General features: G+C 37.2%; 1 protein-coding gene across 1 annotated transcript in view; it reads left to right on the top strand.

The window, feature by feature from the left end:
- The window catches only part of LOC125319658 (3'-5' RNA helicase YTHDC2-like), a 30,431-nt gene extending 17,498 nt beyond the window's left edge, over positions 1 to 12,933 (top strand). Inside the window, exons 18-30 of the mRNA XM_048291078.1 lie at positions 113 to 218; positions 354 to 473; positions 838 to 1,110; positions 1,556 to 1,682; positions 2,669 to 2,874; positions 3,296 to 3,491; positions 4,613 to 4,722; positions 6,679 to 6,968; positions 7,374 to 7,551; positions 8,467 to 8,667; positions 10,542 to 10,724; positions 11,911 to 12,014; positions 12,153 to 12,933. Coding sequence (XP_048147035.1) covers positions 113 to 218; positions 354 to 473; positions 838 to 1,110; positions 1,556 to 1,682; positions 2,669 to 2,874; positions 3,296 to 3,491; positions 4,613 to 4,722; positions 6,679 to 6,968; positions 7,374 to 7,551; positions 8,467 to 8,667; positions 10,542 to 10,724; positions 11,911 to 11,991 — 2,071 coding nt within the window. The 3' untranslated portion in view covers positions 11,992 to 12,014; positions 12,153 to 12,933. The remainder of the gene's footprint in view (positions 1 to 112; positions 219 to 353; positions 474 to 837; positions 1,111 to 1,555; positions 1,683 to 2,668; positions 2,875 to 3,295; positions 3,492 to 4,612; positions 4,723 to 6,678; positions 6,969 to 7,373; positions 7,552 to 8,466; positions 8,668 to 10,541; positions 10,725 to 11,910; positions 12,015 to 12,152) is intronic.
- Positions 12,934 to 15,104: the final 2,171 nt, after the last annotated feature.

Here is a 15,104-nt window from a genome sequence, read left to right on the forward strand (position 1 = left end):
CTTAGGCTGTCTTCTGTATTTGCCTTCTAAGTTTGGGTGGGTTGTTTCTTTGGTTGGGTTTTTTGAAAAAAAAAATTCTGGTTTTCACAGCTTCCAATATTTTATTTTCCAGGGCTGGGCGCTGTCAGCCTGGAGTCTGTTTTCGTCTCTTCAGTAAGCTCCGATTTGAGAATATGTTGGAATTTCAGACTCCAGAACTTCTAAGAATGCCACTTCAGGTGGGTATTCACTTAAAAGTTGCAACTTTTAAAAAATGTGTTATCATCAGACTATACTAGTAACTCCAAAAAAGTGTGTATCTATTTTCTTTTTCCCAAACCTTAATGGTATTTTTTTTTCTTTTTAACTTGTAGGAGCTTTGTTTACACACAAAACTTCTGGCTCCAAGTAGTTGTCCAGTTGTTGACTTTCTTATGAAAGCTCCTGATCCTCCACCAGCTTTAATTGTGAAAAATGCTCTGCAAATGCTCAAGGTCAGCAGAGGAATTGGTTTAGATGGGAACTGTGTTTAATCAGTATTTGTGGTGTGGTAACATATCTTACTGACTTTTAATTATACTGAAAGTCTTGTTCAATTACTTAAGGATGCTTTGAATTTTTGTTTGTTTTCATTTTGCATGTGTGTGTGTATATATTTTCCCATGTTAAGGGAAAGGACTACTGTAAAATCTTGTCTTGAACTGAAACTAATTTGACTTGCTTCTTTAGTGTTGGGGAGCAAGCCTAGGTAATGTCCAATATGCGTATCCTTTCTGCTTTCATTGTAAATTAATTTTGTCCCCTTTCCCCTTCTGCCCCTTGTCCCTACATCTCACCCTTTTCTCTTTCTTCAAACAGGCTATAGATGCCATGGACCCTTGGGAAGATCTCACTGAACTTGGTTATCATCTCACTGAATTGCCAGTGGAGCCACACCTGGGTAAAATGGTGTTGTGCGCTGTTGTTTTGAAGTGCCTGGATCCTGTTCTTACCATCGCTTGTGCTCTTGCCTACCGAGACCCTTTTGTGCTCCCCACGCTGGCCTCTCAGAAGCGTGCAGCCATGCTGTGCAGGAAACGTTTCACTGCGGGAACGTTCAGTGACCACATGGTGCTTCTCAGGGCTTTTCAGGTATCCTTTCAGAACGAGGACTGTTCACAAGAAATCACACATCAGAGTAAATGATGTACCAACCAAACTGGATGTAGAGTGGTAGACTATGGCTTTCCTGTATACTGGACTCACAAGATTTCTGAGGGAACACATTTTCTCTGATCTTGTCAAAGCTGGTTAAATTTTGAAAGTTCTAGCAAGATGCTGCTTTACATCCTGCTACATGGGTAACTTAAAAAAGCGATCTTGACATAACGATCTCTTTAATAACATCATAAGCTTAAAATAACATAATTATCATTATGTTTAGGTTAGGGAATGAGGAAAAAATCTAGTAGTTAAAAAAATCAAGTTTGATACTCAGGTTAATGTTATTGATCTAAATGTAATTTTTAAACCTATGCATTTTTTAGTTTTAGATGCTTCAATTAATAGGCAACTGTTAAAAAATTATGCTTTACAGGCGTGGCAAAAGGCACGCAGTGATGGCTGGGAGAGAGCCTTCTGTGAAAAGAACTTCTTGTCTCAAGCCACAATGCAAATCATTGCAGGAATGAGAACACAATTGCTTGGCCAGCTTAGAGCCTCAGGTAAACATATTGGAAAAAGTTCTGGCATAATTTTAGAGTTAAGTGTATACAAATTGTAACAAGAATAGTGTTCACGTGTCATTTTCCTTCCTTAAGTTGGAAAAGCACAATACATACTCATGTTGGGCATGGTGGAGATGCTAAGATGAGGAAACATGGCTGGGGAACAGCTGGCATAACTGAAAGCACTGTGATTGTTCACCATCCTGCTGTGTTGCAGTGTGAGGCATGTTTCCTTCAGTTTTTATGTTCTAGTAAATTTTTTCTTCAGGCAGTTGTTGAAACTTTCAGACCCTAGGTTCTGAGGCAGAGTCAGTTAATTTCAGCTCAGGCTGGATGTTCCTGGAGAGTGTCCTGAATAAAGAAATCCCTGGGCCTTTATAGCCTTACTGTCAGTGCGCCCAGTCTTCACGTGCCCTGCTTGTGCCTCGCACATTCCTCTTGATCCAGTGGCAGTTTATGGTCTGGGGTCTTCTACTGCCTCATTGGATTCGTTCTCCATGTCCAATGTGGGCAGCTCCTTAGCTGCTCTTATATTCCAGCTTGAGCCAGCCTTGGGACCCTCCAAGGTCTCATCCTTTATCCAAAGGTATCCTGTCTTTCTCTGTTTCTTTCCTTGCTTAGCCATTCATGCTAAGAAACAGTTCATTTAAAATTCACCTACACTAGGTTTTGATCAGGGCTCGCTCATGCTAAGCTGTAAGCAAGTTACAATTACACTTAAACTACACTATGTCTAATATTCTGTTAAGTAAAGAAGTATTGTAAAAAGGAATTCCGTTCTACATTGGTATGAAACCCCTTACCAGGTAGGATTTCAGTGTAACGGTTTCTTCTTGGTGCTGTTAGTGTTGGCAGTTGTGAAAAATGCAACTAATTTGTAGTTTATTTCACTTCTTTTTTTTTCAAATTCCTTCTGAGAAGCAAAAAAATAGGTCTTAAATACAAACAAGTATAACATAGTTTTGACCTCTTTCTTTTTTCAGGTTTTGTTAGAGCCAGAGGAGGAGCTGATATTAGAGATGTTAATGCTAATTCTGAAAACTGGGCTGTAGTTAAAGCTGCCTTAGTGGCTGGGATGTATCCCAATCTTGTGCATGTAGACAGAGGGAGCCTGGTTTTAACTGCACCAAAGGAGAAGAAAGTGCGATTTCATCCTACCTCTGTTCTCAGTCAACCTCAGTATAAAAAGGTAAAGCCACTTTGAACTTTGTAGAAAATATTTTTTCTGGCAGGTGATAGAATGAAAAATTGGAGTTGGTTTATTTTTCCAATATTTCAGTTAGTCCTGCTAAGTGGAGCAAGACAAAATGGTAAAAAGAAAAGGCTAGTTTTAAAAGTATTTTGAAGATGTAACAATCTCTACTTATTGCTATGAGGAAAAAGTTCTGCTCTGAAGCTGGTATTTCTTTAGATCCTCTTTTAAAGCAAAATATTTTGTTTCAAGGTGATAGAGTAAGTTGTGAGGTTGAATTTTCTTGTGCTTTTTTTATTCATGTATATGTAAATATTTATGTATTTATTTCTACATCCATAAAATAAGACTTAAGTTTAAGTTCATTTTAAGTACACATAGAGGATAAAATAGCCTAGTCTTATTTGCTCCTGCACAGATTCCCCCAGTGAATGGCCAAAGTGCAGCTGTTCAGGCACTCCCTACAGACTGGCTTATATACGACGAAATGACGAGAGCTCACAGGATAGCAAACATCAGGTGCTGTTCTGCTGTAACGCCCATCACTGTGGCACTCTTCTGCGGGCCAGCTAGGTTACCAAGTAATGCTTTACAGGCATCTTCATCCTGTCAAGGTATACTGAAGTCTGGATTTGGAACGTTTACGTTGGTGTTATACTAGTATGAGATTTGGCAAACTTCTTTTTTAAGTATATTTTCTGCATATTTTGGCTAATTCTTAAAACGGCAGATCTATATGTAGTTCCTGTAGCTGTTCAGGGGTAATTTGTAGGCTCTGTAACAAATATCTTGAGTTTTGTGAATCCTTGTATGTTTATAAATTCAACTTCTACAGTTCTGGAGTCTCAGAAATTACACTATAGTTTTTAAAGAAAAACTGCAACCAGAATATTTGAAGACAGTACTAATGCTGAGAAGTGTACTATGTATATTTTTTCTACAGCCTAGTTTAATTGATACTTTGAACCAGATGATTCAAACTGAGTAATGTAGTTACAATTAATATGGCAAATAATCATGTTACTTCCAGCTGACACATGCATTTTAAAGATTATTTTCTAGTGATAACTTTTAATGTCAATTAGCCATATGATTATCTAGAAGTAGTAGAGAATTTATTGAAATTACATTTTTTTCATATTTAAATGGAGTGCTGTAAGAGTAGATGCAAAAATTATCTATCTATTGTCAGTTCTGTAGAAATATTAGTTTGAATTGAAGTAAGAGTCCAAGCTGTTTTGAAGCTTTCCTGTCTTGCTCCTAAACTGTTGCCTTTAAAATGGTGTTAATGCTGATGGAATTGCACTTTGAAAAAGGAATCCTAAATAGCCATGTGTATATATAATTTTTTTTTTTTCTTTATGGGGCTTTAAATATACTGTTATGCTAGGATATAAAGCATAGAGCAATGTGTGGTTTTATAAATAACTTCAGGCGAAAAATTGATAGTGGCTTATTATTGATGAAGGTACATGAAAGAATCAGATTACATCAGTACAGGTGTTTACATAGTAGGGCCCTTAAGAGGTCTGGGAACTTGTTCTCCTAACTGAAGCAAAGACTTTCGCTGGGGTGTATATGCAGAAATGGAAAAGTGTGTTTACAAATGTTTACTTTTTAAATGAAAATTTAGAAGGAAGATTAGTTTATTGCTGGTAATACAGTAATGTTCAAGTTTTCGTATGTAAGTGTAAATAATACAGAAATGTTAATGCACTTTTTGTACTTAATTCAGGAGATGGGGTATCCAGTGATAGCAGTGACAGTGAGATGGAGGACAGAAAGACTTCTAATGTATCACTACTGAAGCTAGATGAATGGCTCCACCTCAAACTGGACTCGGAAGTAAGTAATCTATCACTGTCATGCTTGTTTCGTGTAGAAGAATATTTATGCCATATCATCCTAAAATGATTTTTAAAACAGTTGGATAACCAAAATTTTACTGTAAGAATGGCTGTCATGGTCCCTTCAGGTCTCTCAAATTTACAGGAGAATGTACTATGTGAGTTAACCTTTATTTCATGAGTTCAGTAAGAAATATGAAAAACATACAGGCTCAATCTCCTTTTGCCCAGGCTAGTCAGTTGTGTGAATTCACATATTCAGCATCCAAGTTGTAGGGCTTCCTATGGGTTGTAACAACCCATAACTCTTAAATCTTGCACCTGCGAGCAAAAAGGAACAAAGAATTAGTTACCTAGCCAACTGTGAGAGTGCTCATCCCTCTTCCTCTGTCATGGTGCGGTTGTCCCACATATCACACTGGGAAGCAGGAAAGCCTCAGCAGTCAGCTGCTGTTTGGATCTACTCCAGAAGCACTTTGAGTAAGCTGATGTTTTATAATTTCCATCTTGGCAGTTTGATCCATTTCCATAGGTTAGCAGATTATAAAGAAACTGCCAGACAAAAGGAAACGGCTGCAGGGAACAGCAAGCTGCAGGTGGTAGTGGCTGCATAATGGCCCTTCGGTTCTTTGTGGACCCCTGTATTGCCTGTGTGGTGCTCCCAGCACACTAGGCCTTAGCTTGAACTGGATTAACCAAAATTTGAGGAGGAGTTGAGAGAACAGTCAAAATGGCATATTGTGTATTTCCTTTTCTGAGAGGGTGACTAAAGTTGCTTGACTTAAATGGAGCACCTGAAACTGCAACTGCTGAAATTGCTGTCACATTTTATAAAAAGAAGAAAAAAGCCCCAACCTTTGAAGACACAAGTTTTCCAGTTGTTGAGAAGCTCTGACTGTGTTAGAAGGTAGAGTAACCAGAGATCTTTTCCATCAAGTATGACTAAAGAGCCCATGACACTGAACCATGCCGTAAATCAAGTCCCTCCGGATGGGAGAGAATTTGCTGAAAGTCCTTGCAAGGAGTTTCAAAGATAAACTGAGACTTTTCCTTGAGTTTCAGTGCTTCCAGATAGTTGTTTATTAAGTCTTATCAGAGGAACAGAGCCACTTGCGTGACCCAGGTACAGCATAGAGCACAGAAAAGCAGGAGTGAGGCCTCTCTATCAAGATTTACACAGCCTTTTAAAGAGATTTTAACCAATAGTTACTAAAAACATACATTATTTTCACTATGCTACCAATTATTCAGTAACATGGGCAGGAACTGCGGAATTCTCTATCCAGTCATTCCAAACTACTTTTACTGCAGAACATGGAGTAGTAGAAGAAGGAGAAGAAGGTTTAGAGAGCAACAACAATCCATTTTGATATTTCTTACTCTTATCTAATTACTACAAAGCGAAGCCCAAAACCTCTAAATTTTTCACCCTGTGACAATCTTACATAGTAGTCTATCACCTAATTCACACCACTGTATTTTCTAGTTCTTGTCTTGACTGTTGGTAATTTTTTCCAAGGTTGGAGGCTAAAACAGTGTTGTTCAGGGGGGTAAGAACCCTTAAAAACAGGCAGAGAAATATTCTCGGCACTCTGGGTTCCTACAAGCCCATAAATACAGACTGAATTGGCAGGAAGGGCATTAGACATGAAGAAACTGCTTTTAAAGAAAACATAAATTTCTAAAGTGAAAAGTGAAAAATCCTGTGTATTTACAACACAGTTTTAAGTTTTGTGCAGAGCTGCAGGAAATGTTTTAGGAATTACCTTGCGCCTGCAGAAAGAAAAGATAACAGCTTAGTTTAAACATGAGGTTTTCTTCCCTTTCCTGAGACTTTAGTCTTGCCTTTCAGTTTGCCAGAATGCCAGCTGCTGCCTGATAGGAAAGACATAGCATACCCTTTGCCTAACTAATAACTTATATTAGACTTTAACAGAACTGAAATTTATTGCAGGCTGCTGGTTTGCTGTTGCAACTCAGACAAAAGTGGCATAGCTTATTTCTGCGTCGTATGCGAGCTCCGTCTAAATCGTGGTCTCAAGTTGATGAAGCAACTGTAAGAGCAGTTGTAGCTGTTTTAACTGCTGAAGAACAGTCTGCAGGTTTGCAGCAGCCTTCAGGAATTGGTCAGAGACCAAGACCTATGGCTTCTGAAGATCATCTTTTAGCATCTGCATGGAGGTCAACTAACAGCAGAAAAAGTACAGCAGAAACTGAATTCTCTGACTCCTCTAATGCTGAAAAGTAAGCTGTTGAGATCTTCTGGAGACTGTAGCTTGTAATTTATTTACCTATAAAAGCATCACTTGAATTTCTGCTAGTATTAAGAAGAAAGAAGATATATAAATACAGCTGAAAGCTTTGATACCGTCCCTGTGCTGTGATTTCACTGAGAAGTATTTTGTATATACGCTGGCTGTTTGGGAGAGCAATCAGAAATAGTGTCCATGACATGCTGCTTGGGAAGTAGCAGAAGAGGTGTAACCATAACACTCAGAATAAATGCATGCTTTTTTAATTTAGTGTTTAATATGTTTTGGAATTACTGTAATATATGTGGTCATCCAGTAGGCTGATAAGTAGATACAGATTTTTCTGTGACCTCTTGCAAAACTCACAGTCTGTCGTGTATCTACGTTTACTTTTTAGAGTTCTAATGAAGTCTCCACGTCCCATGCTTCATCAGCCAAAGCAGTACAAACGAAGAAACATTTTGCATTCCAAACAAACTTCAGATGACAGATCAGATCAGTCATCAATGAAGTCTGCAGACAGCAGTAGCTTCCCTAGCCCCTGTGCTAGCCCATCGTCTCCAATATCTGGAAAGGTAGAGTTCTCATAAATATATTACCCTGTTCTTCAAAATTAATGGAATCTCTTGCTGGTATCTTTCCGCAGCTATCAGGTATTGTAGTGATAAATTAAGAACATAACTTAGATTTTCATTGTTAACAACTGCATAATGTTTCTTTCGGAACTGAAAACCAAGAATAGATATCCTTGTTATACTAGTTTAATAGAGTAAAAATATTATTCTTTTCAGACTTCTGAAGTAAGGCTATTCAAAGTAGAAAAAACATCCAATTTTTGGGGAGTTTTTGTTTTGTTTTTCTTTTTGAAACTTGGTATAAATAGTGACAGTGTATACAGTAACATGAACTCTGTGGATTCTATCTTCTGTTTCTGTTATAGCATACATTGGTATTGATTCTCTTAATTTTTGTGTTATCTGCCTCATTATGACTGCTTGGCAGTTTTTTTGATGGTTATTTTAATAAAGCATACATTTTTAGTGAGGTTATTTTCATAAATCTCATTAATATTTTTTTAATTCAGCCAGTGTTACAGGGAGAAAATTTTTTTTTCTGAAAATGGAAATGCAACTAGTGTGCTGCAGGCTATAGTCTAGGGTGATTAATTTTGTGTCATCTGAAGGTGTCTCAGACTTCAAAGAATTGTAATTAATCACTAGACTATTAGGCCTGTTCTGCTGTAATTGTATGCTGCCCCTCAGGAATGAATTATAATTTTGAAAAGTGTGTAAAAATGTAAAATAGATGGAAAATACACTTTTAGGTCAATTTTGACAGGAACAGCTGATAGATAGCATGTTTCTTGTACAATCTTGGAGAAGAGAGGAAGAGCTCAGTGAAGGGTCTGTCTGCATGTGTGTAAAACTTCAGAACTAAAGCCCAGTTTATTTTATTGTATTAATTAATTTAATTTAATTTAATTCTTTCAGGGTTCTAAATCACCTTCACCAAGACAATATATGCCAGTTCGGTACTTTATAATGAAAAGTAGCAACTTCCAGAACATTGATATTTCTCAGCAGAAGGGTATATGGTCCACTACGCCAAGTAACGAACGAAAACTGAATGGAGCCTTTTGGGAGAGCGTAGTTTATTTAATATTTTCTGTTCAAGGGTCTGGACACTTCCAGGTGAGTCCTTAGCTGATACCAACTGTTGGTGCTGGTTGATGGTTTAGGAGAGTGCAGCAAATGGCTGTGTATAGTACGGAGGGCTTTGCTAATGGCTTCTGACTTTCTGATAGGTAGAGTATTGGCCAGTGTCTCTGGTTGCTGAAGAAAGAGTACTTTTCTCTTCTCCAAAATAGTCCCTTTTAAAGAACTCAGTTTGTCCCTCAAAGGGTAAAGCTAAATTGCCTCCAAACATAATGAGTCAGAATAATGCTTCTACCCTACATAAATGCTTTAAAACAGCAACAATGGAGCAAACAAAAAAATCCATACAGATCAGGGGATTGCTGCCTTTTTTTTTGCATGCCAAAATAAATATTGTAAGTGAACAAGAAGATACAATCAAGTCACAGCTTTCTAAGGCCAGGGAACTCATATGTCTTTAAAACAAATTTTAATAAAAACTGTTTTGCTGGAACTACAGTTTCTCAAAGTTATGAAACTGGAAAGTCACGGCCATGATTCTTCCAAAACTGTCTTGAGTTCACATTTAGTGAGGTATTTATCAAGAATTTGCTGACAAATTTGTGGCCAGTTTAAAGACTTGACCTGCTAGTGCAAAGTTGCAGATTAGCTGTGTTGTAGAGACTGCTAAACTCAATTATTCCAAGTAAAGAAAGTTCAATTTACCTCTTAGTATGTTATAAACTATTCGTAAAAGTCAGCTGAACTTAAAATTTAATGAACCAGTTGAAATGCAGAAATCTTGGTGATACCACTGAAGGACTGTGGTGAAATGTACATATATGTACAATGATTTGGCAAATGCAGATGCCATACTGGAAACTAATTTTCAGCATGCCAGTTGAATCTGAAAACGGGCTGTTGTATTGGAGCTCTTAGACAAGAAAGCTGGGAGGGGAAGACACACTGAAGTCAGGATGTAGGTGGATTATGTTGCCTTGCCTTTCCAGTTTTGACGATGCACTGGACCTTCATTGAAATGTGAGATTAACATTCCTAAGAATATTCCTTGTCTCAGGCGTCTCTTTACTTTCCACCTTTATTTTTCTTCTGTTCCTTTTATTAATTTGCATTGATTTTCATTTAAGGCTTGAGCTGTCGAAGACTTCATGACTACCAGCAGTGTGTGCTGGTAACTTCAGGCAGTGCACTGCATCTCTTGGACTCCTAAGTCATAACTCGAGTAAATTTGCCTGAACAGTTGATAAATTGTGCGTGTCCTGGGTTTAGTTTTGGTTTCTTTGCGGGGGGTGTGTGTGTGTATATTTAAGGGGCATCCTTAGATAAGTTAGATGCAGTCTTGGATTTGTGTTTTCTTTCATTTTCTTCCTGAATACTTTTGTTGGAATTTCTTTCAGCTTCATTGAAGAAGGAATTTTAGGCAGCTTTGACTTCTTTCTTTGAAGAGCAGCTACATACTTCTAATTGTGTATGAAAGTTTGTTAACAAAGAGGGAACAAGGGAAGGAAGGAATGGATTTTTGAAAGAATTTTGTACAGGTAGCAAGGAATAGCTGATGGACATAGAACATTCATCTTTGATACCTTGCACTTTAAATGTTTTTACAATAACTTTTCAACCTCTGGTACAGAGCTTAAAAAAACCCTTGAGTGGTAAGTGTGAGAGATGAATTGAAAGACATCCTTTGCAGTCAAATTCTAGAAGGTATATTTGAAGTGGAAAAAACAAATCATACTTCTAACTTTCTAGGTGTAAGTATTTTGGAAGATCCAGCTTTGTCTGGGTGAGTGTTTGAATCGCTTTGAAACTAATTTGAAAGTTTCATATGAAGTCCACTCATTTATTAATTCCGGGATAAATAGATACGCTCTCATTATGTCTGTTCTTTCATATTTCGATTTTTCTTCCAGGGTTTTGCTAGAATGGGTTCATCAATAGGATGTGAGAAAAGTCAGGACTGGGGATCTGCTGGATTTGGAGGTGTATTTAAGGTGGAGTGGATACGCAAAGAAAGCATTCCTTTTCCGTTTGCACACCATTTGCTCAACCCTTGGAATGGCAATAAGAAAGTACAAATAAGCAGAGATGGCCAGGTAGTTTTTCTCTTCCAAAGTCTTCTTTACTTGGTAGAGCTGTGTTTTGTTTGTTAGCTTGTTCAGCCGTGAACTCAGCTGTGCTCATGGATCTGTTAATCTGAATCACAGTTCCTTGGTACTCATTGTACCTTCTGCTAATGCAGAATTACTGTTGAAGTAGTGGATTTGTTAAACGAGTTTCTTGCGTAATGTTGTTTAAAAAAAATACTTAAAGCTGGATTTTTCCAAAATAAATGTGGTTTTGTTGGTTTTTTTTTTAATTTGTGGAGGTTTGTTTCCTGTTTGATTCAGATGTGTTCTTCGAGATGAGATAGTCTGTCATACCCAAATAACTGTTCATAATTAGAGGTTTGTGTTTTCCATAAAGCCTGAAGAGAATCTTGATATTTGAGGCAGAATAAAGCTTAATACTGTTCTCCAATTTGTTAAAGCTAAATTCAACTACAAAAAGCCAGAAAAGAATTGGCCAAGAATTCTCTGTGGCAGTTTCTGCATTCTCCTCACTCTCCTCCCAAAACATCTCCTTGGTACAAGATTCTAGAGCTAAATTTTTTGTATTGTCTTCTCACTGCTTCCCCAAAACCTCTCCAGTTGTAAAAATGAGGAAAGTATCATACTGTAAGAACAAGGAAAGGAACATAGCACATATTGAAGTTGACAGTGCTTCTATTCTAAGTGGCTTTTAAGACCTAAGGAATGTCAACAATATCGAAAGTAAGTGATTTATATTAATATCTGTGATTCCACCAAGAGCCACTGCTTTATCTGTGACCTGCCTTATCACATTCTCCACTGCACTTAATGGAATTAAACTTAAAAGATGTGGAGAATAATGATCTTTAGTTAATAAGGAAGTGACCTGTGGAAGGCATGAATTATATGGTGCATCTGTTCTTGTGGTGTGTTAATTGGGAATTCTTTTGTGGTAACTGACATCTTGCCTGAACCAAAAAACCCCAAACAACCTGTAAGCCAGGGTTGCTTATGAAAGTTTTTAATCTGCTGTTGAGTACTTGTTGTAGGGATACTCCTAATATGTGTTACAATAGCAAAAGTAACAACTCTTTCAGAAAGACTGGAAGTGTTCACCAGCAACCTCTTGTAAGTATTTTGTAATAAATAGTTTTTATATGCACAGGGGCAGCAGTGCTAATAACTTTTCTAATTTCCTGATCATTTCTAGGAGCTGGAACCACAAGTTGGAGAGCAGTTGCTGCAGCTTTGGGACCATATTCCTTTGGAAGGAAAAAGCTCAACTGATTAAGCGTGTCAGATAATGTGATAGAGGTAGTTACTGTTTCATGTATTGCTTTCTGGTTTTATAGTATCAACATGCGCTGTATCATTACAGTACTATCATTTGTAGCTTGTGGAAGAGCAGGTACACGAAAGACTAAGTATTTTCTTCCTTTTGATTTTTTCTAGCTGACATTATTGAAACATCAGCTCTAACCACTAGAACCAGCAGCATGCCTACAATACCAAGACAAGGAAGATGGCGCAACAAACTAACTCCTGAAGCTGTTGATCATAATGTGCAGATAGCAGTGGAAAAAAAAGAGGGAATTATGTTTGTTTCAGTGTTTCCTTGTTGTAAAAAATGTCAATAAGGTTATCCGCCAATCTTTTTTTGACTGAATTATTTTTTCTACAGTAGTGTGCAGATATTTAAAAGTGTGGTAAAGTTCAAAACTAAGTTTAAATCGGTGCACTACATGTAAGTTGTTTGTGGGTTTAAAATAGCACAGCAGACAGATTACATTTAAAGTGTTCTAAATCCAGTAAATGTATGAAAAAACCAGTTTAATGTTAATTAATCATTCTTGCAGTTTGAATAAAATAAATAAATAGAGAATAGATATCTCCAGGTATGTTGGGAGATTCCCTAACTGTTTGGTGAACTTCTGTATGCACAGTACAAGAAAGAAGGATATATTCATGCAGACAATTAGACAGCTGGAGAATGCTAATTTTTGAATTTTAATTTAAATACAGAAGGGAAAGGAGCGTGAAACTTTAGAGTGTGGGTTGGTCCAGTGGTGTTTTCAGTTTCAATCTTTTTTTTTGCCCTTAAAAATACTCACATTTTGACAAGGTGAAACAGTCTTTGAGAGGCCTGTGGCCAAATGCTATCATTAACTTGACCATTGTTAAAAGATTTCTACTTCTTTTATAAAAAATAAAAAATAATTACCAGTACAACTTCCTTCATCTTTCAATGTAGTCTTCAATTTTTCTTTCTATACCTCGTCTTTCAAGCTCTTTTCTTTCCTCTGTACTACTGTTGTTTTGGTTTATTGGGCTTTTCCTTAGTCATTAATTTACTGTAATGTAAGGCTGTTACCAATTCAGTCTGCTCACTGTCAGCAAAAATGTGCTCATTCTTAGGTTAAACCAAGAGCTTTTTCTGTGTCTGAGCTTCTACTTAATTTCTCATGTCTTCTCAGGATGTTCTCACAGTTCAGACTATCCCAGGTATTCAATAACTCTGGCATAGCATCATTAGAAACTTAAGTTGGACCTAAAACAGGCTACTGCAGGACCTGGTGCAGTCAGTAAAAAGGCTGCCAAGGATATAAATGGCTGTGAAAGAGAAGGAGATGAAAAAGGTATCCAAAGATTTTTAAAAAAAGGAATCTTTAGGCATGGGAAAAAAAAAAAAATTAAAAATGTATGCGTTTTCATCTTGAATCCAGAACTGAAGGCTCCTTTGAACTAAGTACTGTTCTTCAAAATCCATCTCTGTCTCTTTTTTTTTTTCCATGGGAGACATTACTAGTTTAGCACTCAATTTATATAAAAATAGTCAAGATAACCTACAAGAACCCTGCATTTTGTAAACAGGCCTCCCCAGTAAAAGCTGTGCACGGCAGATTCTGCTTAAATCCATGTTCTGGCTGAGACAGCAGATGGATTTGTTTTTAGCTGCACTGCAACCATTGTCTCTCAAATCAGTTGTAGGAAAACTGTCTCTCTCAGTGGGAATGCGTTCTGTCAGTTTTTATAGAATCATGGATGGAGTTGTTTAGGTTGGAAAAGATTTTTAAGTTCATTGATTCCAGCTCTTAGGATAACACCGTCAAGTGTGACAAAATAGCCACTTAATCATTAAATGAGAGTTGGTTGTTGAGGATGCTGAAAGTGAAAAATGGGGACTATCTAATGAGAATGAAAAAGGAACAAAAGACCCACCAGATCAAGAAAAGAAAACACATTTACTTAGTAGAAGATGCCAACATAGCAGGCTGAAAAACAAGAAAATAATTGGTTGGATGTGTACTAAATGTCTGTAGGAAAATAAAAAATCAGCCAACTTAGGTACCTGACCTGCTAGTCTGCTCTCAAATTTTCAGTAAGTACTAAATATATAAACTTTTAATTAGTTTTTAGCATAAGTACGATTGGGGAAGATATTTGTGATTAATTTATTGAAAAAAATAAACAGGAAATCACACCCATTTTCTGATACTTATTGTAAGAAATATTTCTGAGGTTTCTGTACAAATGAAGATAGATTGGTTCTCTACTGCTTTAGTTTTTCCAGGACCACTCATAACTTCTTCATTGTTTTGTTTCATTTCACACTTGAACTATGTTTAATGTGAGCCATAGAGAGGACATGATGGTTGTATATTCTGTGGAATTACTGGAAGTTCTGTTTTTCACCTGTAGAATGTTCCCACCAATGTTGAAAGCTCAGAAAGGCTCAGCCTTTCTCTGTTGCCAGACTTTTGGCATGGATGTGTTCACAAAAGAGTTTCTAGTATTCAAGCCTTTCTTTGCAGGTGAAGAAAATGACTGGTACCTGATGAAGGGAAATGACAACTGAACATCTGCTTTGAAGACTTTTGATTTGCCCTCTTACCACATTGTTTCTGAAGACTCATAATCCTTGACCTCCATCACTTGTTTTGCCACTTCCCTGGTAACACAATCACTTTGGGCCTTTGTTGAGTATTCAATGTGACACCAACTCTCCCTTTATCATCTCTTGAGGGCAGAAGCAGTTTGGCTATCCGAAGATTTCCTCTTCTTAAAAGGGAAGTTGAATGATGATCCGTATCACTAGGGAAAACAGCAAAGTGACATCTGCAGAACAGAAATTAAGAAAAGCCGTGCCAGATATTGGGATAAAGGGAAGCGTTTCTGACTAGCATGTCAGAAGCCTTCTCATTCCCTGGATTGGAATGGGAGAGAAACAGCAGCTTATTATATGGAGAAAGTTTTTTGCATTTATTTTGAAAATGGCTGTACTGTTACTATCCTTGTATGAAGGTTACTATGATTTGTCTCTATGTCTTCCTTTTCTTGGGTAACTTGTGTTTTTTATCTGGATCTGACAGCAGGAATATGGTGAGGAGGATCTTCCTTGCCAGT

This window comes from Corvus hawaiiensis, chromosome Z, assembly GCF_020740725.1.
Source record: "Corvus hawaiiensis isolate bCorHaw1 chromosome Z, bCorHaw1.pri.cur, whole genome shotgun sequence".
Classification (NCBI taxonomy): Eukaryota; Metazoa; Chordata; class Aves; order Passeriformes; family Corvidae; genus Corvus; species Corvus hawaiiensis.